Source organism: Corvus brachyrhynchos, unplaced genomic scaffold (assembly GCF_000691975.1).
Source record: "Corvus brachyrhynchos isolate BGI_N302 unplaced genomic scaffold, ASM69197v1 scaffold3, whole genome shotgun sequence".
NCBI classification, from domain to species: domain Eukaryota; kingdom Metazoa; phylum Chordata; class Aves; order Passeriformes; family Corvidae; genus Corvus; species Corvus brachyrhynchos.
The window spans coordinates 3542260-3560242 of NW_008237619.1; the positions used below are offsets into that span (position 1 = coordinate 3542260).

Here is a 17983-nt window from a genome sequence, read left to right on the forward strand (position 1 = left end):
CAGTGCAGAGATATGATCTTTTCCCTAAACCTGAAGAGTTTCTTAAGGAAGATTCTTGCAGCAACCAGGGTATCAACTAGTTAGATGACCTACCATAAGGGACAGTACAGGCATACCTAACATAAATCATTAAGAGACCAAAGTCTTTATCCAATTTGTCTTTGGAAGTGGATGTGCTTAATACTTTTTCTTTAGCTGGGCATGTTTCCATGTAGATGTTTAAAGCCAATTGAAACCTTGTTTCTCTTGACCAGGTGCTGACAAAGCTGCCTACCTGATGGGAATCAACTCCTCTGATTTGATTAAGGGTTTGTTGCACCCAAGAGTGAAAGTTGGCAACGAGTATGTGACCAAAGGTCAAAGTGTTGAACAGGTGAGGAGACGCTTTCAGGATATTTGGATACCTGTCTTGCAAGCCTTGAGGATTTGCCTGTAACATTTCAGAGACAGACAGCTGCTGGAAATATTAACATGAGCCTCTAGTAGCTGTTCTCATTTTATATCCCCAAACTTGGGGAAATAAATGGCATAATTGAGAGAAACTGGTGAAGAGACTGACAAAGGAATATTGGCCAGCACTGCTTTTGATAGAATTGTTTTTCTGATGTGTTAGTAGCAGTCACTCCAGGAAACCAGGTGCAGTAAAGCCACATGGGGATTGATAGCTAATTCTGGATGAGAATAGTTACCTAGAAGTGTTGAGCCATGGATTATTTATTCACTCATCATTCATTCATTATTCATGTAATTTTAATCTCTGTGTGACCTCAATCAGCTAAAGGCAATATCCACTTAAAGTTATCTCTTAATTTAGGGGAAGAAAAGTCCTTGGGTTGCTATGCTACAACTGTAGCAATACTGTAGAAAATGCTGCAGCATTTTGGTTACAATCAAAGTTGCTGTTTGAAGACAGCCTGTGATACAGGCTCAGAAACTGGAAAATGCTACAGAGAGGTCTATCCTAATGGTGTAAATGTGCATAGGCTAAAGAAGAGACTTTAGACAGACTTTTTCTATTGCCTGCTCATGCCATAGCATCCCTCAAAAATTAGAAGCAAAAGTCAATTAACAACCTGAGCATAGATCTCCTCCCTATTCTGGCAGTAGCTCTGGACATCATAGCTGGCATCTGACCTGTGAGCTTTCTGATACCTTACTTCCACAGAAATATAATGGATTAAATCATTTGGAACTTGCTTTCCAGCTGTTTCCCAAGATGTACTTTGCGAGCACTTTACGTACGTGTTAGTAGACATCCACATATATAGCAATGATTTGGAGAAAATTCAGCAGAGATAAGAGGAGAAGCTGTGTGTTGTATTAACTATGCCTTGGTGATTGTACAAACCACTGTGAAATTTCATTTAAACTGTAAGCAGACACTGAAACAGGCTACTGCACAAAAATCCTTGTGTTCCACAGTGAATTTTATTTCACACAGTGGTATTCTGAAACATGTATTTTAGGTTCTGTATGCTGTTGGGGCCTTATCTAAGGCAGTGTACGATCGAATGTTCAAGTGGCTGGTGGTCCGTATCAACAAGACCTTGGACACTAAGCTGCCAAGGCAGTTCTTCATTGGAGTCCTGGATATTGCTGGGTTTGAAATCTTTGATGTGAGTATTAATGTGTGAGGACTGGGTGGAAGGACATAAAAGATGCCAAGAGATAGCTCTTGGCTGGGTGTTTCTCTTTCTAAATGAACAGAAGGCAAAGTGCTGAGAAAGCCATAAGGCAAATAGTGTATATGATTTTACATGGGTTTTTTTCCATGAACAGATGTAAAAACCACTTGGCTGGACATGCCAATAGTTCCTGGGAACAGCATCTCATATGCTTTGGGCTGTAAACAGTTTCCTTCTTGCTGTTCCACCAAGTTAACTGCGATGCAAATGCTTCTTTTTTATCTCTTTCTGCAGTTTAACAGCTTTGAGCAGCTGTGCATCAATTACACTAATGAGAAACTGCAACAGTTTTTCAATCATCACATGTTTGTCCTGGAGCAAGAGGAGTATAAGAAGGAAGGCATTGAGTGGGTATTCATTGACTTTGGCATGGACCTGCAGGCCTGCATCGATCTAATTGAGAAGGTATGAACATGCTAAGGAGTATTTACTGAATTGGTTTTATTCATGATGCTCCCCTGGATGTGTCCTCTCGGCCCAGTGAACAGAGTAGGATAAGCAGCATGACAAACTTCTTGCCTTTCTACCTGCAATACAGAATCAAAGGAAAATCAGTGTTTGTGGCTACTCAGCTTTACCTTTTTAATTCTGCCTTACAGAGCCAACAGCAGCCAAAGCTGTAATTGGTAATGTAACTGGTAATTTGTATGGCTGGATCATCTTCCCTGGTTTGCACTTTTATCTTTCTCTGTCCCTGCTGTTCCTCCATTTAGTCTGTGCCACATATGCTTAATATCAAACTCATCAGCTTTTCAGGGCAAATGCAACGTTTTAGTCTTGTGCCCTGTGAGGCTCCTCTTTCTCACCTTACATGCTGTTGTGTAAGGTCCTTTGTGCTCTTTCTACCCTGAAAAGGAAAGAAACCTCTTACCACCTCCCCAGCATGGGATATGCCTTTCTGTTTCCCTTCTTTGTGAGTATAATGTGGTCCTGGTGGGGACAGCTGTCCCCTGCTGTATAACCTTTCTTTCTATCTCTCTTTCTGCCATGTTTTATGGCACAGCATCAAACCCTGCTGGTCTGTGAGGAAACACGAAATTTTGCTTCTTGCATTAGCAGGAAATTTGGAACAGCAGTAGAAAGGCTGATTATTAAATTGTCTTCTATTTGTTCACTTTCTCGTCCAAGGGCAGGATATCTGTGCATGATCCTAATCCCTCAAGACCAATCTGCCCAGTGCTCCGAGGTTCATTCATCTCTTCCCGAGATATGAATGAAAAAAGGCTAGTTGGTCCAGCTGCCCTTTCTGGAAGCCATCATAAAGCCTCCTAAGGCAGAAGTGACATACTGAATAGTCAAAGGTGACATTCTGAATCATCAAAGGGGTGGTTTCTATTTTAACAGAATAGACAAAGACTTCCTTCTCAGGTTGAGAAGAAATTTCGCAGGCTTCAAATTCCATCAGATAAAACTTACAGGCTGCGTAGCCACTGGAAGCAGGTAGCCTAAACATTTCCCAACAAAGATGCTCTTAAATCCACAGCCACTGGGAATCCTGTCTATCCTTGAAGAGGAGTGCATGTTCCCAAAAGCTACAGATATGACATTCAAATCCAAACTCTACGACAACCATCTTGGCAAGTCACCCAACTTACAGAAGCCCAGGCCTGATAAGAAAAGGAAATATGAAGCTCACTTTGAACTCCTTCATTATGCTGGTGCAGTAAGTTCCTCTGCTGGCTGGTAGACTTTGTATCAGAGGTCTTCCAAGTGCGGTTTGGCTGTGGCACACAATAAGGGAGGGTGGGAAGGATGAAGAGGGGAAGAAAGGAACAGTGAGGAGTAAAAGCAAATATCTACTCTCTCTGCACAAGTGTTGGCAGCAGCATAAGATGTCACCAGACTCCAGGACATCTGCTCCTTAGATATACAAATAGAATGAAAAAAAATCAGGAGGGCTAATAGTACTTTTGCTGGAAATATGCCTTACTTTGCCTTTATCATTTTTCCTAGAACCAGATGAAGACTAGTAATTAAACAGCAGCAGCATAATTAAACTATTTTTCATCTAGATTTCCTGGAAAAATGAACTAATTTCTGAGTAACTCAAGGGATGTTTAAAAAAAAAGACATCACTCTTTACTGATTTTAGGACCAATATGTCAAATTAGCAAAAGGATTAGCTCTGATGTGGTGGTTGAGTTTACGGGTTCAGTGGTGATGAGGTGAATGAGAACATAATCCAGTACTGTGATACCTGCACCAAAACTTGTCCAGTTTTGAAGTTCTGTTTTCAGGCCAGATAGGCAGAAAGAATTGGAGAGGGTCACAGGAATTTTTTAATCAAACTATGATTGATAAGAAGCCTCAGCATAGCAGAGCAGGAATTTACCTGATGCTGTTAATTTCAAAGTATAATTGAGCATTAAGCTAATTTTGTATTTATTAAAAAAAATAATGCTGATCTTGGTACTTATCTGTAGATTTTAATGTATTCAGCAAAGAAAATTAGAATTTCTGTTCCCTTGTGGGTACTGATAATAGAACATATTTTCCCACTAAACAGAGCTGTGGCAAAGTCCTGGAGTTAGTTTATAATCATTAAGATTCTGTTAGAAAACCCCAATTATTCCAGAGTAGAATGCTATTTTGAAGTTAAATTATTACTTGTGTGATTTATACTTCAGCACTTTTTAATAGGGTTCCTGGGACACCAATGCCATGTGGCATCTCCACAGATAACCACATGGAGTCCATGAGAAGATGTAGGGACCAGATAGTTTGGAAGGGGTATGTGGCATTCACAAGCTAATTATTAGGAAGAGAGGTTTGGGAATTAGGAAGCAGAGAACTGGAGGGGAAATGATGAAAACCAGGGCAGCTGGTACTGCTCTGAGCACAGCTCTTCACAAAAAGTCATTGGCTTCCAGCCAAATCACAAAGAACTCCTGGCTGCTCTGAAGGGGAGCACTTGCAACCTCTGGCTTGTTTTCAATGCCTTGCTGTAGGTTCCCTACAACATCATTGGGTGGCTTGAGAAGAACAAGGACCCGCTTAATGAAACTGTAGTAGGCATTTTCCAGAAATCATCCAACAAACTCCTGGCAAGCTTGTTTGAAAGCTACGTTGGCGCTGACAGCGGTAAGCAGAACCAGCTCACATGGGCTTTCTTTGGGTTTTGGGATGTGTGCTTGGGAATGAATTTCAGAAACTAAGCAATTCTCTCAACTGCAATTACCTCGGTGCTAGATGAGGCAGTGACTAATTATTTAGATGTGTACAGCATCTGTAGGAGTTTGCCAGTTACAGGAAGGAGACCATTAACTCAGCTAGTTGGAATGTATAGTACCTCTGAGCAACTGTGGCAAGGAAAGATGTGTTGTGACCCATCCAGTGGGAGTTTGAGCATGCAAGTGTTTAGATATGCAGCCAAATGTTGCACAAAAGATTGTGTACATAAATGCCAACAAGAAAGAACAGCTCTTGTTCCTCATGCTGTAGTACTCCTTGCTAGCCCCCCTGAAATAAATAAATACCAAGTTTAAGAGAGAGTTTTGGAATATTTTATTGGATTAGTAGCAAGTACACACTGATGGTTCTGGAACACCATTCCACACTGGCCACAGTAGAAGGCTTTGCCAATATGTCTCCCTTTTTGCTTGCTGCTGTTTTTTATTTGACAGTGCACATTGTACTAATGTACAATCTAATAATGTGTATCTGAGGACATATTTAATCTCTATCGTTTACACAGAACTCTTTTATTCATGAGAAGACAAGTAACAAACATCCAGAAAATTGATCTTAAATAAATAACTGGTATTCATTACAAAGATGTAGCTCTTATGTCCTGAAGTTGCAATCACTTACAGCATGTTTATTAGAGCCTCATTTCAAGAGATGCTCTTGTCATGAATCACATGACACTTTCCTAGGAAGCAAGCAGGCTGAAGAGTTCGCAATGGGAATGAGATGGAGCTGAATGTAAATAACAAACATCCTGCCACTAGCAAATCCTTTCAAGTTACTAACTGCCTATTTGCCTGTGGATATTCCTGTCTGTCAGAATACTACCTTGCTTTTCTTTGGTGTCAGGAGAAAGGAACAGCCTGTCCAGATTAGCCTTTTCCAGTCTCAGCAGTGTCATCTTCTGAAGGGGGAAAGGCTGTGGATAATTGCATCAAGCACATTGCAGTCTTCACTTCTCCTCTTATGTTGACTCTTGTTGGCAGGTGTGACAGACAGAATGACAGACCTCCTGGGTATGATCTAGCCCACTGCTTAGAAAGCTGCAGTAATTGCTGTACATTTTTGGGTCGTGTCTGGAACTTGCAAAGCTTTGTAAAGGTCTTGTCAGAAACTAGCATTCCTTGGAAGGATCTGAGTGATTTTGACTCCAAAGCTTTAAGCAAAATTCAGGAGGTGCAAAGTTACTATATCTAAAATTACAAATATTTATTTCCTTCTATTCTAGACAAATCTTACTTGCACAAGTTCAGAGTCTGCATAGCAGAGAATCAGTTTCTATACAGTACAATGTGCAGTATAAGTTTTCTGTAAGCATTCTTTTTCTTTAAGTTTTCTTTTTCTACATCATCTCACCCTATGGGGCTTTTAACAAACTACAAATTACTTTTGTTAAAAGTTATTTTTCTGCCTTATTCATATTTATGAGCTTTTCTGCATAACAAGCGGTGCAGGATAGATCTGAAATGCAAATGCAATCCAGAAAGCTTACAGTGGTCTTTGACAAAATTCCTTACTATGGACAGAGAGCTGCAAATGTGTGATATATCACACATGATGTTCAGAATGTCTTGTGTAAAAATTGAGCAATCAGAGTCTTTTAGTCAAAGAGAGCAGCACTATCAAAATGGTCTGTTTTCCACACTCTGCCTGCACCCCTTACTGAGATACAGATTGGCTTATGCTTCTTTTTTCCCCCCTAGGTGACCAGGGTGGAGAAAAGAAACGCAAGAAAGGTGCTTCTTTCCAAACAGTGTCCTCATTGCACAAGGTTTGTTACCTCTCCGCACCTGGCAGTTTAAGACAATGCGTTGAAGAAGAATGTTAAGGATTGTAATGGAGAAGAAGGAATTTAAATCCAGCATTGAAATTTGACTCATAGATGGGGTTATTTACCTTGGCTAAAGAAATACACTGCTATTAAAACTGCATGTCAGGGCCTGCTCCATTTCATCATCTTGGAGCAGTTGGGAGATTGTTCTTTTTACTGTGTTTGAGAAAGTATCAGAGAATGGTGCCAACAACATTTAACACTTATTTTGTGGCTTACAGCTTCATGTTTGTCTTTGGAACAGGAACTGATTACAAGTAATTTGCTAGTCCCTCTCTGATTACTGCTTGTAATTGGATCCTAGGGTTAGAGCAGTCATGGAAAACAAAAGCTGTTGAATGAAGTGCCATAAAGCCTCTTGTTTCCTCAGTTATTCCCTTCTACTGGGACTGGTATGTACTCCTGGTGGAAGCTGTCACTAGGATCATGCCTGAGGAAAAATGGGGCTATTTACCATTTTTTACCATTACTACCGTTTCTATGGGTAACATTGAGGAAGATGTAATGTATGTAAACCTCAGGTTGGGAAGAATGTAGTTACCCACTAGTTATGTCACTTTATGTTGTTTGGAGATACTCCCCATGAAGGGAAATCACAGGAAATGCAGACCTGCGTCTTACCAGCTGAAGAGGCATACAGGTGGCTGAAGGAGCACTCAGACAATAATCAATAAGCCACAGACAGAAGCCAAATTTCAATCACACAAGCAGCTTTAATAGCCAGCTCAGGTTGTTTGTTGTCCTGACTGGTGTGTGAGAAAATTGCAGTTTGCTGAGTTGTGCTGATGACATTGCATTCCACCTCCCACCGTCTCCATTTCCTACTTACTAGACAAAACACTCACCAGAGCTTGGTGATCCCTGAATGGTTGGCTTCTTCTGACCTAGCTTTCTGTCTGTCTGGGACATGTCTGATTAAGACTAATAATGGGAAAATGTTTGGCCGGGAGACAAAAACCCAGCCTTTATGAGGAACACGTGGGAAAGGTGAGCTCTCCCTGCTGAGTGGGGAAGTGACTAGGCAAAGATGCTGTTGGCTTTACAGAAATGCTTCACAGGATGATACTGAATCTTACCTGCTGTTCATCTTGGGTTTTGAATTTCTGGGGTTGTAAGTAAAACACGTATCTTCTTTGCTAAAACAGATATGGAACACTATGATAATATGAAATCATACTTTGGTTTATTTTAACACATTTCTCTCTAATAATTTTGGTAAGCTTATAATTTTTAGAAAGATGAGCTTCTTAAATTTAATAAACAACAAACCAAAGAAATAGTGATTTGAATTCCACTAAACTGCTAAAGCTAATTATGTTTTTCATGTGTCTGTTCTAGGAAAATTTAAATAAGCTGATGACTAACCTAAGATCTACAGCCCCTCACTTTGTACGATGCATTATCCCCAATGAATCAAAAACTCCAGGTATGAAAAAGACAATAGTCTTAAAATTTTAGAATATTTAACTCTGTCATTCTATTACGTACTTTTGAGTCACCAGATTGTACTTAAATACTGTCTGTGCTTTCTACCTTATCCAATCCTGTTGCTCTTTCAGGAGATGACTTCTCACATTTTCCAACTTCCTTTGGGAAATGAAGATGAAGCCCTGTGGAGAAACTCCATTTAATTTAGCCTTGTTTTCCCCCTGCAGGCGAAATGGATGCATTCCTTGTCTTGCATCAGCTCCGCTGTAATGGTGTCCTGGAAGGCATCCGCATCTGCCGGAAGGGTTTCCCAAACAGGGTGCTTTATGCTGACTTCAAACAAAGGTAATGCCGAGCTATGATCTCTCCTGTTCCATTCAGGTTTATCTTCCTTTCAGTTTGGCAGACATGGAAGGCAGAATTCTTCTCTTCCTTGTGTCTGTGTAGATACAAAGCAGGAGATTACCCTGGGTGTTTGGTTTGGGTCTTTTTGTTGGTTTTTTTTTTAATTTTGGGGGAAGAGGGAAAAAAAACAAAGCAGAATCTGGGCCAGTTTTACACATTGCTCATCTGTTATTAAACAGGTACCGCATCCTGAATCCAGGAGCAATCCCAGAGGATAAGTTTGTGGATAGCAGAAAAGCTGCTGAAAAACTGATGGCATCTTTAGAAGTTGACCATAGCCAATATCGTTTTGGACACACCAAGGTAACCAGAAGAGACCATCATTGCTTATGTAAATAGAAAAGTAATAGATCTGGTATTTAATTTGCAGAATAGAACACTGCAATTTATGGTGGTGGTGTTTAATGGAGATTTAATAATACAAGGAACCAGCAAAATAGCAGCAAAGTGATAGCAGGTTTTAAGCTGTGTTAGAGGAAATTTAACTCTCTGGCTCAAGTTTCCACAAAGCTTTTATTAGAGCAACTCTACAAGCAGACACAGCAGCAGCTGATGCTCCATGCCCCCCAGTAAAACAATAGCTTATTTAGTATAATATAGGTACATTCAAACATAGATGGACCACAGGATCAGCTGCAGCTTTTGAAATGAGGCCACGTGCAATTCTCACATGATCCCATTAGCAGGGATTTCTGGGAGTCAGGAGTTGTGGTTCAGCTGACCTACTTGGAACCCTGCCACAGCTGAAAGATATTGTGGTAATACAATAGTTTGGCCTATTCAAAACTGGGGAGATAAAACCCAGTTTGAAAACAACTCTGGAACTGTACAGTGAAGTCCCGGATGCAAGTAGTATTTGGCCCTCTATACTCTTCTAGTTTATAATGAGTCAATAAGAATACCATTGTGAACTACTTCAGCAAGGTCATTGTAACTCTGATATAAATCCTTCATTGTGGTGAACTGACATCTGTGCATGTTCCAGGTGTTCTTCAAGGCTGGTCTCTTGGGCCATCTAGAAGAAATGAGGGATGAGCGACTTGCAAAAATCCTAACGATGATCCAGGCAAGAGCACGTGGCAGATTGATGCGGATTGAGTTTCAGAAGATAGTGGAGCGCAGGTATGAAGGCACCCCCTTAAATCTTAGCAGATAATAGTAATTACCATTTAATTATAAGTTGAATAGAGCCATTAATTACAGTTCCTAAGGCTATAGATAACCCTAAATTAAAAGCTTTAAGTGGATGTGTGATAAAAATAATAGCAACTGTATATTAGTTGCCTGCAGCTCTGGTAAAAATGAGATTCGGAAATTTTTTGTGTCTCCAAAAATAAAGAGATCTGGAGGAAGTTTCTTGTATCTCTTGGAAATTAGTACAGGTTCCTAATATTGCTCAGAACAAACCTATGAAACTGACTGAGAATGAAAATGAAACCCTCACTTTTTCAGTTCAGGCTAAGATTTAGGGAATTTTGTTTGTTTTCTCTTAAACCAGGGATGCCCTTCTTGTAATTCAGTGGAACATCCGTGCTTTTATGGCTGTCAAGAACTGGCCTTGGATGAAGCTTTTCTTTAAGATCAAGCCTCTCCTGAAGTCTGCAGAAACTGAAAAGGAGATGGCCACTATGAAGGAAGAATTCTTGAAACTGAAGGAGGCCCTGGAAAAATCTGAAGCCCGGAGAAAGGAACTTGAGGAAAAGCAAGTCTCTTTAGTTCAGGAAAAAAATGATTTGCTTCTCCAGCTCCAAGCTGTGAGTAGATACATAGATTTATATACTTATGAGACATTCTTTGATACTCAAAGGTTTACAGACCAGAGTGTTAGTGGAATTTAATAAAAATAAGCTGTTGATCTTGTCAGAGTCTTGCCAAAATTCAGAGTGCATAGAAGTTCTCATGTTTTAGCATATAACCAGGTGGGCTAACAATGCAAATCTTAACGGGTTCTGTTCAAGGCAATGTCTATGGCAGTAACACAGGCAAGTAATCTCATATGTGACTAGTCATGTTCACCACTATCTCATCCTGCTCTGTTAATTACTTGTCTTCTGAAATCAAGAGTAGGAAATTTTCCTTATGCTGCTGTGTACGTTGGATCAGGCTCCCTGACCACTTAAAGGATAGGGGACAAGTGAGGGAGAAAAAAGGTCAACTAAGGGAGAAAAAAGGCCAGGCAGTCATTGCTGTCCTCTTCCTTGTGCCACACCAGGAGCAAGACACTCTGGCAGATGCCGAGGAACGATGTGACTTGTTGATTAAATCCAAGATTCAGCTGGAAGCCAAAGTCAAAGAACTGACAGAGAGGGTTGAGGATGAGGAAGAGATGAATTCTGAGCTGACTTCTAAGAAGAGAAAATTGGAAGATGAGTGCTCTGAGCTCAAGAAGGATATTGATGATCTTGAAATAACACTTGCAAAAGTAGAGAAAGAGAAGCATGCTACTGAAAACAAGGTACATTCAAAACTTCACCTTCACATATTCAAAAGAGGCTGGGCATGGATTACCTTTACGACAAGTGCTACAGGTCTTCTGATGGTTTTACATTGTTTGTTACACAGGCCACACTAAAGGGTCAGTAATTTGACCTTATGAGGTAAAAATTGTTAACTCTGAGCCTAAATTTCCCTTTTTTTGAAGTGAGTCCTACTGCACTTCAGCTGAAGAATTATACCTATTTGTGGAATTTTTAAGTAAACAATTTTCTGCTGTAACCATTAATTCCTCCACCTCTCCTCCTTAAAGTCTGTAAATGTAAAAAGCTCATCTCCTGCTTCTCCCAAGGAGAATCAGAGGCTGGAGTCCATGACAATGGGAGTGACTCTGAAAAGAATTCAGTATGTTTGAAATCATGTATTATACCCACACCAAAAACTGGCAGACATTAACTCCCTTGATGGGAATTTCACTCAAAAAGTCACGAGGTGCTGGGAGGGGATAAATCCCTTTCTTTCTCTTGTTTTTCTGATTACAAGTTCAGACCAGATAGTCATTTTAGCCTTGTTATGATAATCCCTTCCTTCAAAGTCTTACAAATACATCTTCCTTTCTCACACAGGTCAAAAATCTGACAGAAGAAATGGCAACACTTGACGAGAATATCAGCAAACTTACCAAGGAGAAAAAGTCCTTGCAGGAATCTCATCAGCAAGTTCTAGATGACCTACAAGCAGAAGAGGACAAGGTCAACACACTGAGCAAAGCTAAAGTGAAACTGGAACAGCAAGTGGATGATGTAAGTTGGCTCTGCCTTTATGTTTCACGAGGCTCATTTTACCACCACTTACAGTGCACCTTTCGTGAGACTGAAAGGTTGCAAAGCTTTGAAATGTGTTCCTGTCGTTTTAGAAATGTAGTCCTTGTGCTGTCTGTAAAAGGTATAATTACAGGAACACTACAAAAATTTATCTGTGTTCAGCCTTTCAAAGGATTGCAATAACAAGGGAAAATCCTCCCAACTTGCACTTGCAGTGTGAGTGGCATGAAGTCAAACAGAACTTTGCTGCCAAGAGAACTGTAATGCTTGCACAAATTAAAGCATGGACTAACACTTTTGTTTTATTTCTTTAGCCCATTTGCCCACTGGCTGCTAGAAAACAAAAATGTAAACTAGGATGCTTGTCCTTAAGTGCTTTTGCTTCACAGCTCACTAGAACTCAGCACAGAACTAGGCACAACCTACATCTGACTGTTGTAAACCATCTGTGCTCAATATGTTTGTTATGTGGCTTTGCTCCTAAAGCTCGAGGGATCACTTGAACAAGAGAAGAAAGTGAGGATGGATCTAGAAAGGGCAAAACGCAAACTGGAAGGGGATTTGAAGCTGACCCAAGAGAGTGTCATGGACTTGGAGAATGATAAGCTGCAGATGGAAGAAAAGTTGAAAAAGTAAGAAGTTGATTCTGTTGTACCAAATAAAGCAGCACGGTTACAGTGTCGTTTAAGAGCCTTCAGGTGTGTCATCCTGCTCTGATGGTGGCTGAAAGAAAATGCCATTACGAAAATGTGGAGCCAAGGAGGGAGGGAAAATTACTCTTGTGTACACAATGCTGGAAACATTAGAATTCATTAAACTTTCCTACATTAAAAAAAAGTGACCCAGAAATTTTCTAATGTTTTTCATTGCTTAGAGGAGAAAGCTGGAAGCTTTCCGGAAGAAGGAACTCTATAAAGTTGCTCATCCTAACTAGCTATCATAGATTGTTGGGAGACCTGACTCTGTTAAATATGTTTTTCCATTGAGTCTGAAAATAGCATTATTTTTGTATGAGACAAAGAACCAGAAATATAACTGCACAAATGCATGCAGAGGCTTGACTTGGAAACTGCTGCTCAGAGGAAAACGTGTTTTCATGCAAATTGCAATACATGAGAATTGTTTTCATTTTTAGATACATTAGAAGTTTTATTGAACAACTCTTTAAAAACTGCAAAATCCTAACTTGAAGCTTTAAGGCAAATTGTCACAGTAGGATTTTCCTTTCTGTGCCAGGAAAGAATTTGAAATGAGCCAGCTGAATTCCAAGATAGAAGATGAACAAGCTATAGTGATGCAGCTGCAGAAGAAGATCAAGGAGCTTCAGGTCAGCTTGCTTTTTTATCGTGTATTTTAGGATGAGTTTCTCTTTGTGCCTCACCGAAAGACCTTGCAGAAACTTTTTATGGCTAGGTGCAGCTCCTCTTTGAGACACAAAGTGGTACATCTCCATAGCTTCCCAGACAGATTCCTTTTTCCCTCAGGATGCTCGCTCTATAGTGTTTCCTCCCAGTAGCAGGACATATGACCACAGAATGGTAGTGGTTTCAGGCAAGGCAGAAAGGCTCTGGTGTTTTGTTTTAAGCAAATAATATTGTTCCAAACCATGGAGGTGAGGGTAGTTGCTGGAGAGGAGATCAGCAGTGATAAGCATGGATTTGAAATTTAGAGAAAAGGTTAAATCACGCAGGAAAGTTTCAACAGAAATTAAAAGGCCAACGAAATTCAGCACAGTCCAAACAAAATGTCTGGACCCAAAAATAACAGCTCCACTTTTTTTTGTTAATAAAGAATATTTGTATAACTTGGATGTAAAGTGCAGATTGGTGAAAATAATCTTTTAATAAAAAAGACTGCTCCAAATAAATATTCGTTATCCATGCAGTTCTACATACTGCTGTATTGAAACCCTGTCTTAACACTCCTAGAGAGAAATTACTTCAGTCACTGAGCTCTTAAAATGAGATTTTGTTGCTGTCACTCCTGTTAGCATGTACTTCAGGTGAATGTCAAACACATGAAAATAAGGTCAGTGCACTGGACCTATATGTCTTGAACTAGAACTTGCAGAGCAATCTACTGCAAGCAAGATGTGACTCATCATCATTACTGTAGCTCAGGATCTGATTTACTGCCACAAATGAGCAAGTCCTTTAACTGCTGATCTGCCAGCAAGGTAAAATGTGGGCTGGCAGAGGGTTTAACAGTTTGCAAGGTGCCTCATGGTCCTCTGATGGGAATCATTGTAAAACTGACCCAAAAGTGTTCATGTCTCTCTGGCAGGCTCGTATAGAAGAACTAGAAGAGGAGTTGGAAGCAGAAAGAGCTGCTCGAGCCAAGGTGGAAAAGCAGAGATCAGATTTGGCCCGAGAGCTAGAGGAATTGAGTGAGCGTCTTGAGGAGGCTGGGGGAGCCACAGCTGCCCAGCTGGAGATGAACAAGAAGCGTGAGGCGGAGTTCCTGAAGCTGCGGCGCGACCTGGAGGAGGCCACACTGCACTACGAGGCCACAGCTGCCACACTGAGAAAGAAGCACGCAGACAGTGTGGCTGAGATGGGGGAGCAGCTGGACAACTTGCAGAGGGTCAAGCAGAAGCTGGAGAAGGAGAAAAGCGAGCTGAAGATGGAAGTGGATGATCTGTCGTCCAACATGGAGCAGATGGTCAAGGGAAAAGTAAGGGTCCTGAGGCTTCCCAAAGCCCCCAAAAGTCATGTGTAGCTAAGGCTGGTCTGAAGGTTTCCCAGGACTCTTGGTATGGCTGAAGTGTTTTAGAAGTTGGTATCTTGCACCTTGTCTCCCTTACCCAGCTGGCAGTACAACCCTTCTCCCCTGGAGATGGGACAGCGATTAAGATGGCCCGTCTGAAACACACAGTGCATCCTCAGTCACAGGCATATTGTTTATCCATGTATCTCAGGGCACAAAAACATGTCACGTAAACTAGGCTCCTCCAGGCTGGTGACAACTGGAGTGACGCCATCCAGGGCAGGATATCTCTCACCCTAAGCAGAGTCCTTTCAGATGCTGCCCTTGGTTCGCAGTTTTGATCCATGTTAGCACGGAGTGCAAAGCAAAGGCTTGCATGATCACACTGTGTATTTTCACTTCCTACAGCTGAATTGTGGATTTTGTTTCCTGAGTAGATAATCTCGGTAGCTTTCAGAGCACTCTAAATAGATTTCTTTCAGTGCAAGTGAGGAAAAGAAATGTCAGTATTCTCATAGTTAGAAAGCTGTCATCAAACCCAATTTATGGTAAATGGCAATTAAAGCAGAATCAGTAGAGCAATTTTCACTGGAGGTGATTTTCCCATCTAGCAATTATGAGGCAGCTATGCCTGAACTTCATAGGCATGTGACTGCTGCTGAAGTTCTTGAAGAGTCTTTTTACACTGGTGCTTACATGCAGAACACAATTCAAGGAAAAAAACCAGGAAAGGTGGTCTAATGGGGCGTCCCATGGCCTGAGATCATAGACACGGGGCTGCTCTTCCCTGCTCTACTGCTGTGATGTTTGTGTCTTTGCTATCCGCCATTCCTCTGAAAGACAAACACACAGAAAAAAGGATACGTTTTGAAGGCTACAGCTTCCAAATGTCTGCCTGGCGGCTACAACTTTGTCTTTTCTCCCAATTCCCATTAGGCCAATGCAGAGAAGCTTTGTCGCACTTATGAAGACCATCTGAATGAGACAAAAACAAAACTGGAGGAAATGACTCGCCTCATGAATGACCTCACTACTCAGAAGACAAAACTCCAGAGTGAGAATGGTATGTGCATGTTCAGCCCAGATAGACTGTTTCCCAGGAATTTATCAGGGGCACCTCTGCAGCAGTGAGATGTGTTCTGCAATGGCATCTGCTGTGAAGGTGGCAGGGTTGGGATTGCTGAATGGAGCAGTAGCTTTGTGTCTTTTGACATTTCTATCTTCAGCATTCTTATGACCTTGGTGGGGAAACCTTGCCTTGGACTGGCTTTTGAAACAAACCTATACCCACATTTATCAGCATACAGTGATACTGTCTCATGAGCCAAAATGGATATGCCAGCTCAGAACGCAGGATGTGCCAGGCTGCCTAGGTACCTATTGTTTCAGGAACAAGGATATGTGCATCTAGAAATGCTAGAGGGAAAAAGGAGCCGGGCCTGTGTGAATCCCATCTTCCTCAGCCTGACCTTGGGCATTGCACCCTAAAAGATGTTCACATCTAACCAAAAATACCACATATCCTCTAACTTCTTACCACCTTTCTGGGCAGAACAGTATTATTTAATTTCTACATCCTCATCAGTTATCACAGTTCTGTGTATTTTCAAAGACATTTTTCATTTCCTGTGTGTTGTAATGTCTGTGTGTCCCATAAGACTGTGCTTTTCACCCCCCAGCAACACATATCCTGTGCCCAATGAAGTTTTCCTTATGTATTCATCCTGTATGCTGGTCGTTGTGAGGTTCTCAGGGTGCTTTGCAGCCCTCTGAAAAGAAGTTTGTGGAAAAGCAATATAAAATAAGGAAAAAAAGTAAAACCAGCTACAACTGCCCATGAAAGTAAGCATCAGTCTAGTCTGATCCACAAACTTAATAAGTAAAATTAATGAATCAAGCTATTGGCAGTACTGAAAAAACCCAACAAACCAAATAAAAAAACTCAAGCCACAAAACCCACCCAAAAAAGGAAAACCAAAAAGAAAATCTAAGAAAATGACGTGTCCGATGGTTACAGTCTTGGAAGAAGCTTCACAACAGGTCAACCACAATCACTGTGAGTTCTTTTCCTCAGCAGAATTGGACAAGTGGGACTATGATTTTTGACTATGACTTTGTCATTTTATCATCTTGCTCTTTTTTTTTTTTTTTGCTTATTTGTCAAATCTTATGGCAGGGGGGGTTACTAGACAACTCGAAGAGAAGGAGTCACTGATAAGTCAGCTGTCCCGGGGAAAAACATCCTTTACACAACAGATTGAAGAACTTAAGAGACAGCTAGAAGAGGAAACCAAGGTAATGCTTTAACTGTGTTCCATTCCTTGAAACAGAGTGGCAGAAAATGTTCATGTTCAGTTGTAGCCTGAATAAAAGCTGAAATGAGATGTAGGAATGACAAGGATTCCTACTAATTGTTCCTGCCCCTGGCTGAGGCAAGTTACTAGAGAAGAGTTTGGGAAAATCATCAGCATACATAAATGCTAAATAAAACTTACTCAGTAGGATAGCCAAAATCTCAGATCTTACATCTTAAAAGTTTGGGTGTTTCTCCAAAGTTGTTAAATTATCCTCAGTCTTGATAACTTCCTCCTCATGTCACCAGTTAGGGATGACTTCAAACACTTCTTGCCTCACTTAACCTGGACTCTCAAAGCCAGAGGCAAAAAGGAAAAAAAAGCTTAAGCCTCCATTTGAATTTCTAGGGGCTGTTTGTTTTGGTTTTGCTGTAGGTAACCTTGCAATGTTGTGACCTTCCTATTCCTGCAGTCCAAAAATGCGTTGGCTCATGCCCTGCAAGCAGCCAGGCATGACTGTGATCTCTTGCGGGAGCAGTATGAGGAGGAGCAGGAAGCCAAGGCAGAGCTGCAGAGGGCTCTCTCCAAGGGAAATGCAGAAGTGGCACAGTGGAGAACCAAGTATGAGACTGATGCCATTCAGAGAACTGAGGAGCTGGAAGATGCCAAGTGAGTTAAGTGGGCTTCAGCATACTCTTGACTGGCAGGACTGTGCTCCCAGGGTCTTGTTGTGTGCTAGGGAAATAGGGCAGCCGGGTTGGCAAGGTCTCTGAATATCTCCAACTTCAGCCTTTGCACATCTCTATCTGCAGGATCTTACCCCACTTTCAGCATATTTTCTTCATCTAGTATCTCCACAATTCTCTTTCTAGGCCATCCTTTATTTCCAGCACCTCTTCTTGCCAGGACTCCCTGATTTCCCAATCTAAATAGTCTATGAACAAAAGCCTATGACCAGCCTCCTAACAGGAGGTTGTCTCATATCTCTTAATTGGAGGAAAATGATACTGTCATTTAGAGCAGGTCTTATAAAATATTTACAACCAGCCCATACTAGTTACAGTGAGTAAGTAGCTAGCTGGTGCCTGAGAGTTCAAAAGTTCAATTTCAAATATTCACAGACATGCATAAAATGATCTGCCACATACCAGTATTCATAATTTAATCTGTTTTTTTCCATCATATTCCTTT

General features: G+C 41.0%; 1 protein-coding gene and 2 long non-coding RNA genes across 3 annotated transcripts in view; 1 reads left to right on the forward strand and 2 right to left on the reverse strand.

The window, feature by feature from the left end:
• MYH15 (myosin heavy chain 15) overlaps positions 1-17983 on the forward strand; it is a 45028-nt gene that overhangs the window by 12576 nt on the left and 14469 nt on the right. Inside the window, exons 13-31 of the mRNA XM_008631701.2 lie at positions 255-373; positions 1467-1616; positions 1920-2090; positions 3169-3348; positions 4634-4766; positions 6575-6642; positions 8041-8128; positions 8358-8475; positions 8715-8838; positions 9521-9657; positions 10034-10289; positions 10748-10990; positions 11595-11771; positions 12279-12424; positions 13029-13119; positions 14076-14465; positions 15435-15561; positions 16675-16793; positions 17265-17461. Coding sequence (XP_008629923.1) covers positions 255-373; positions 1467-1616; positions 1920-2090; positions 3169-3348; positions 4634-4766; positions 6575-6642; positions 8041-8128; positions 8358-8475; positions 8715-8838; positions 9521-9657; positions 10034-10289; positions 10748-10990; positions 11595-11771; positions 12279-12424; positions 13029-13119; positions 14076-14465; positions 15435-15561; positions 16675-16793; positions 17265-17461 — 3034 coding nt within the window. The remainder of the gene's footprint in view (positions 1-254; positions 374-1466; positions 1617-1919; positions 2091-3168; positions 3349-4633; positions 4767-6574; positions 6643-8040; positions 8129-8357; positions 8476-8714; positions 8839-9520; positions 9658-10033; positions 10290-10747; positions 10991-11594; positions 11772-12278; positions 12425-13028; positions 13120-14075; positions 14466-15434; positions 15562-16674; positions 16794-17264; positions 17462-17983) is intronic.
• Positions 5166-8359, reverse strand: LOC108446125. The gene is made up of 3 exons (XR_001861237.1): positions 8236-8359; positions 7779-7838; positions 5166-6027 (listed from the first exon to the last, which is right to left on the reverse strand). It is a non-coding gene; the product is annotated as an uncharacterized LOC108446125 (long non-coding RNA).
• The window catches only part of LOC108446124, a 26669-nt gene continuing 17167 nt past the window's right edge, over positions 8482-17983 (reverse strand). Inside the window, exons 2-3 of the long non-coding RNA XR_001861236.1 lie at positions 11651-11699; positions 8482-8569 (exon numbers count right to left, since the gene is read on the reverse strand). This is a non-coding gene — a long non-coding RNA (uncharacterized LOC108446124). The remainder of the gene's footprint in view (positions 8570-11650; positions 11700-17983) is intronic.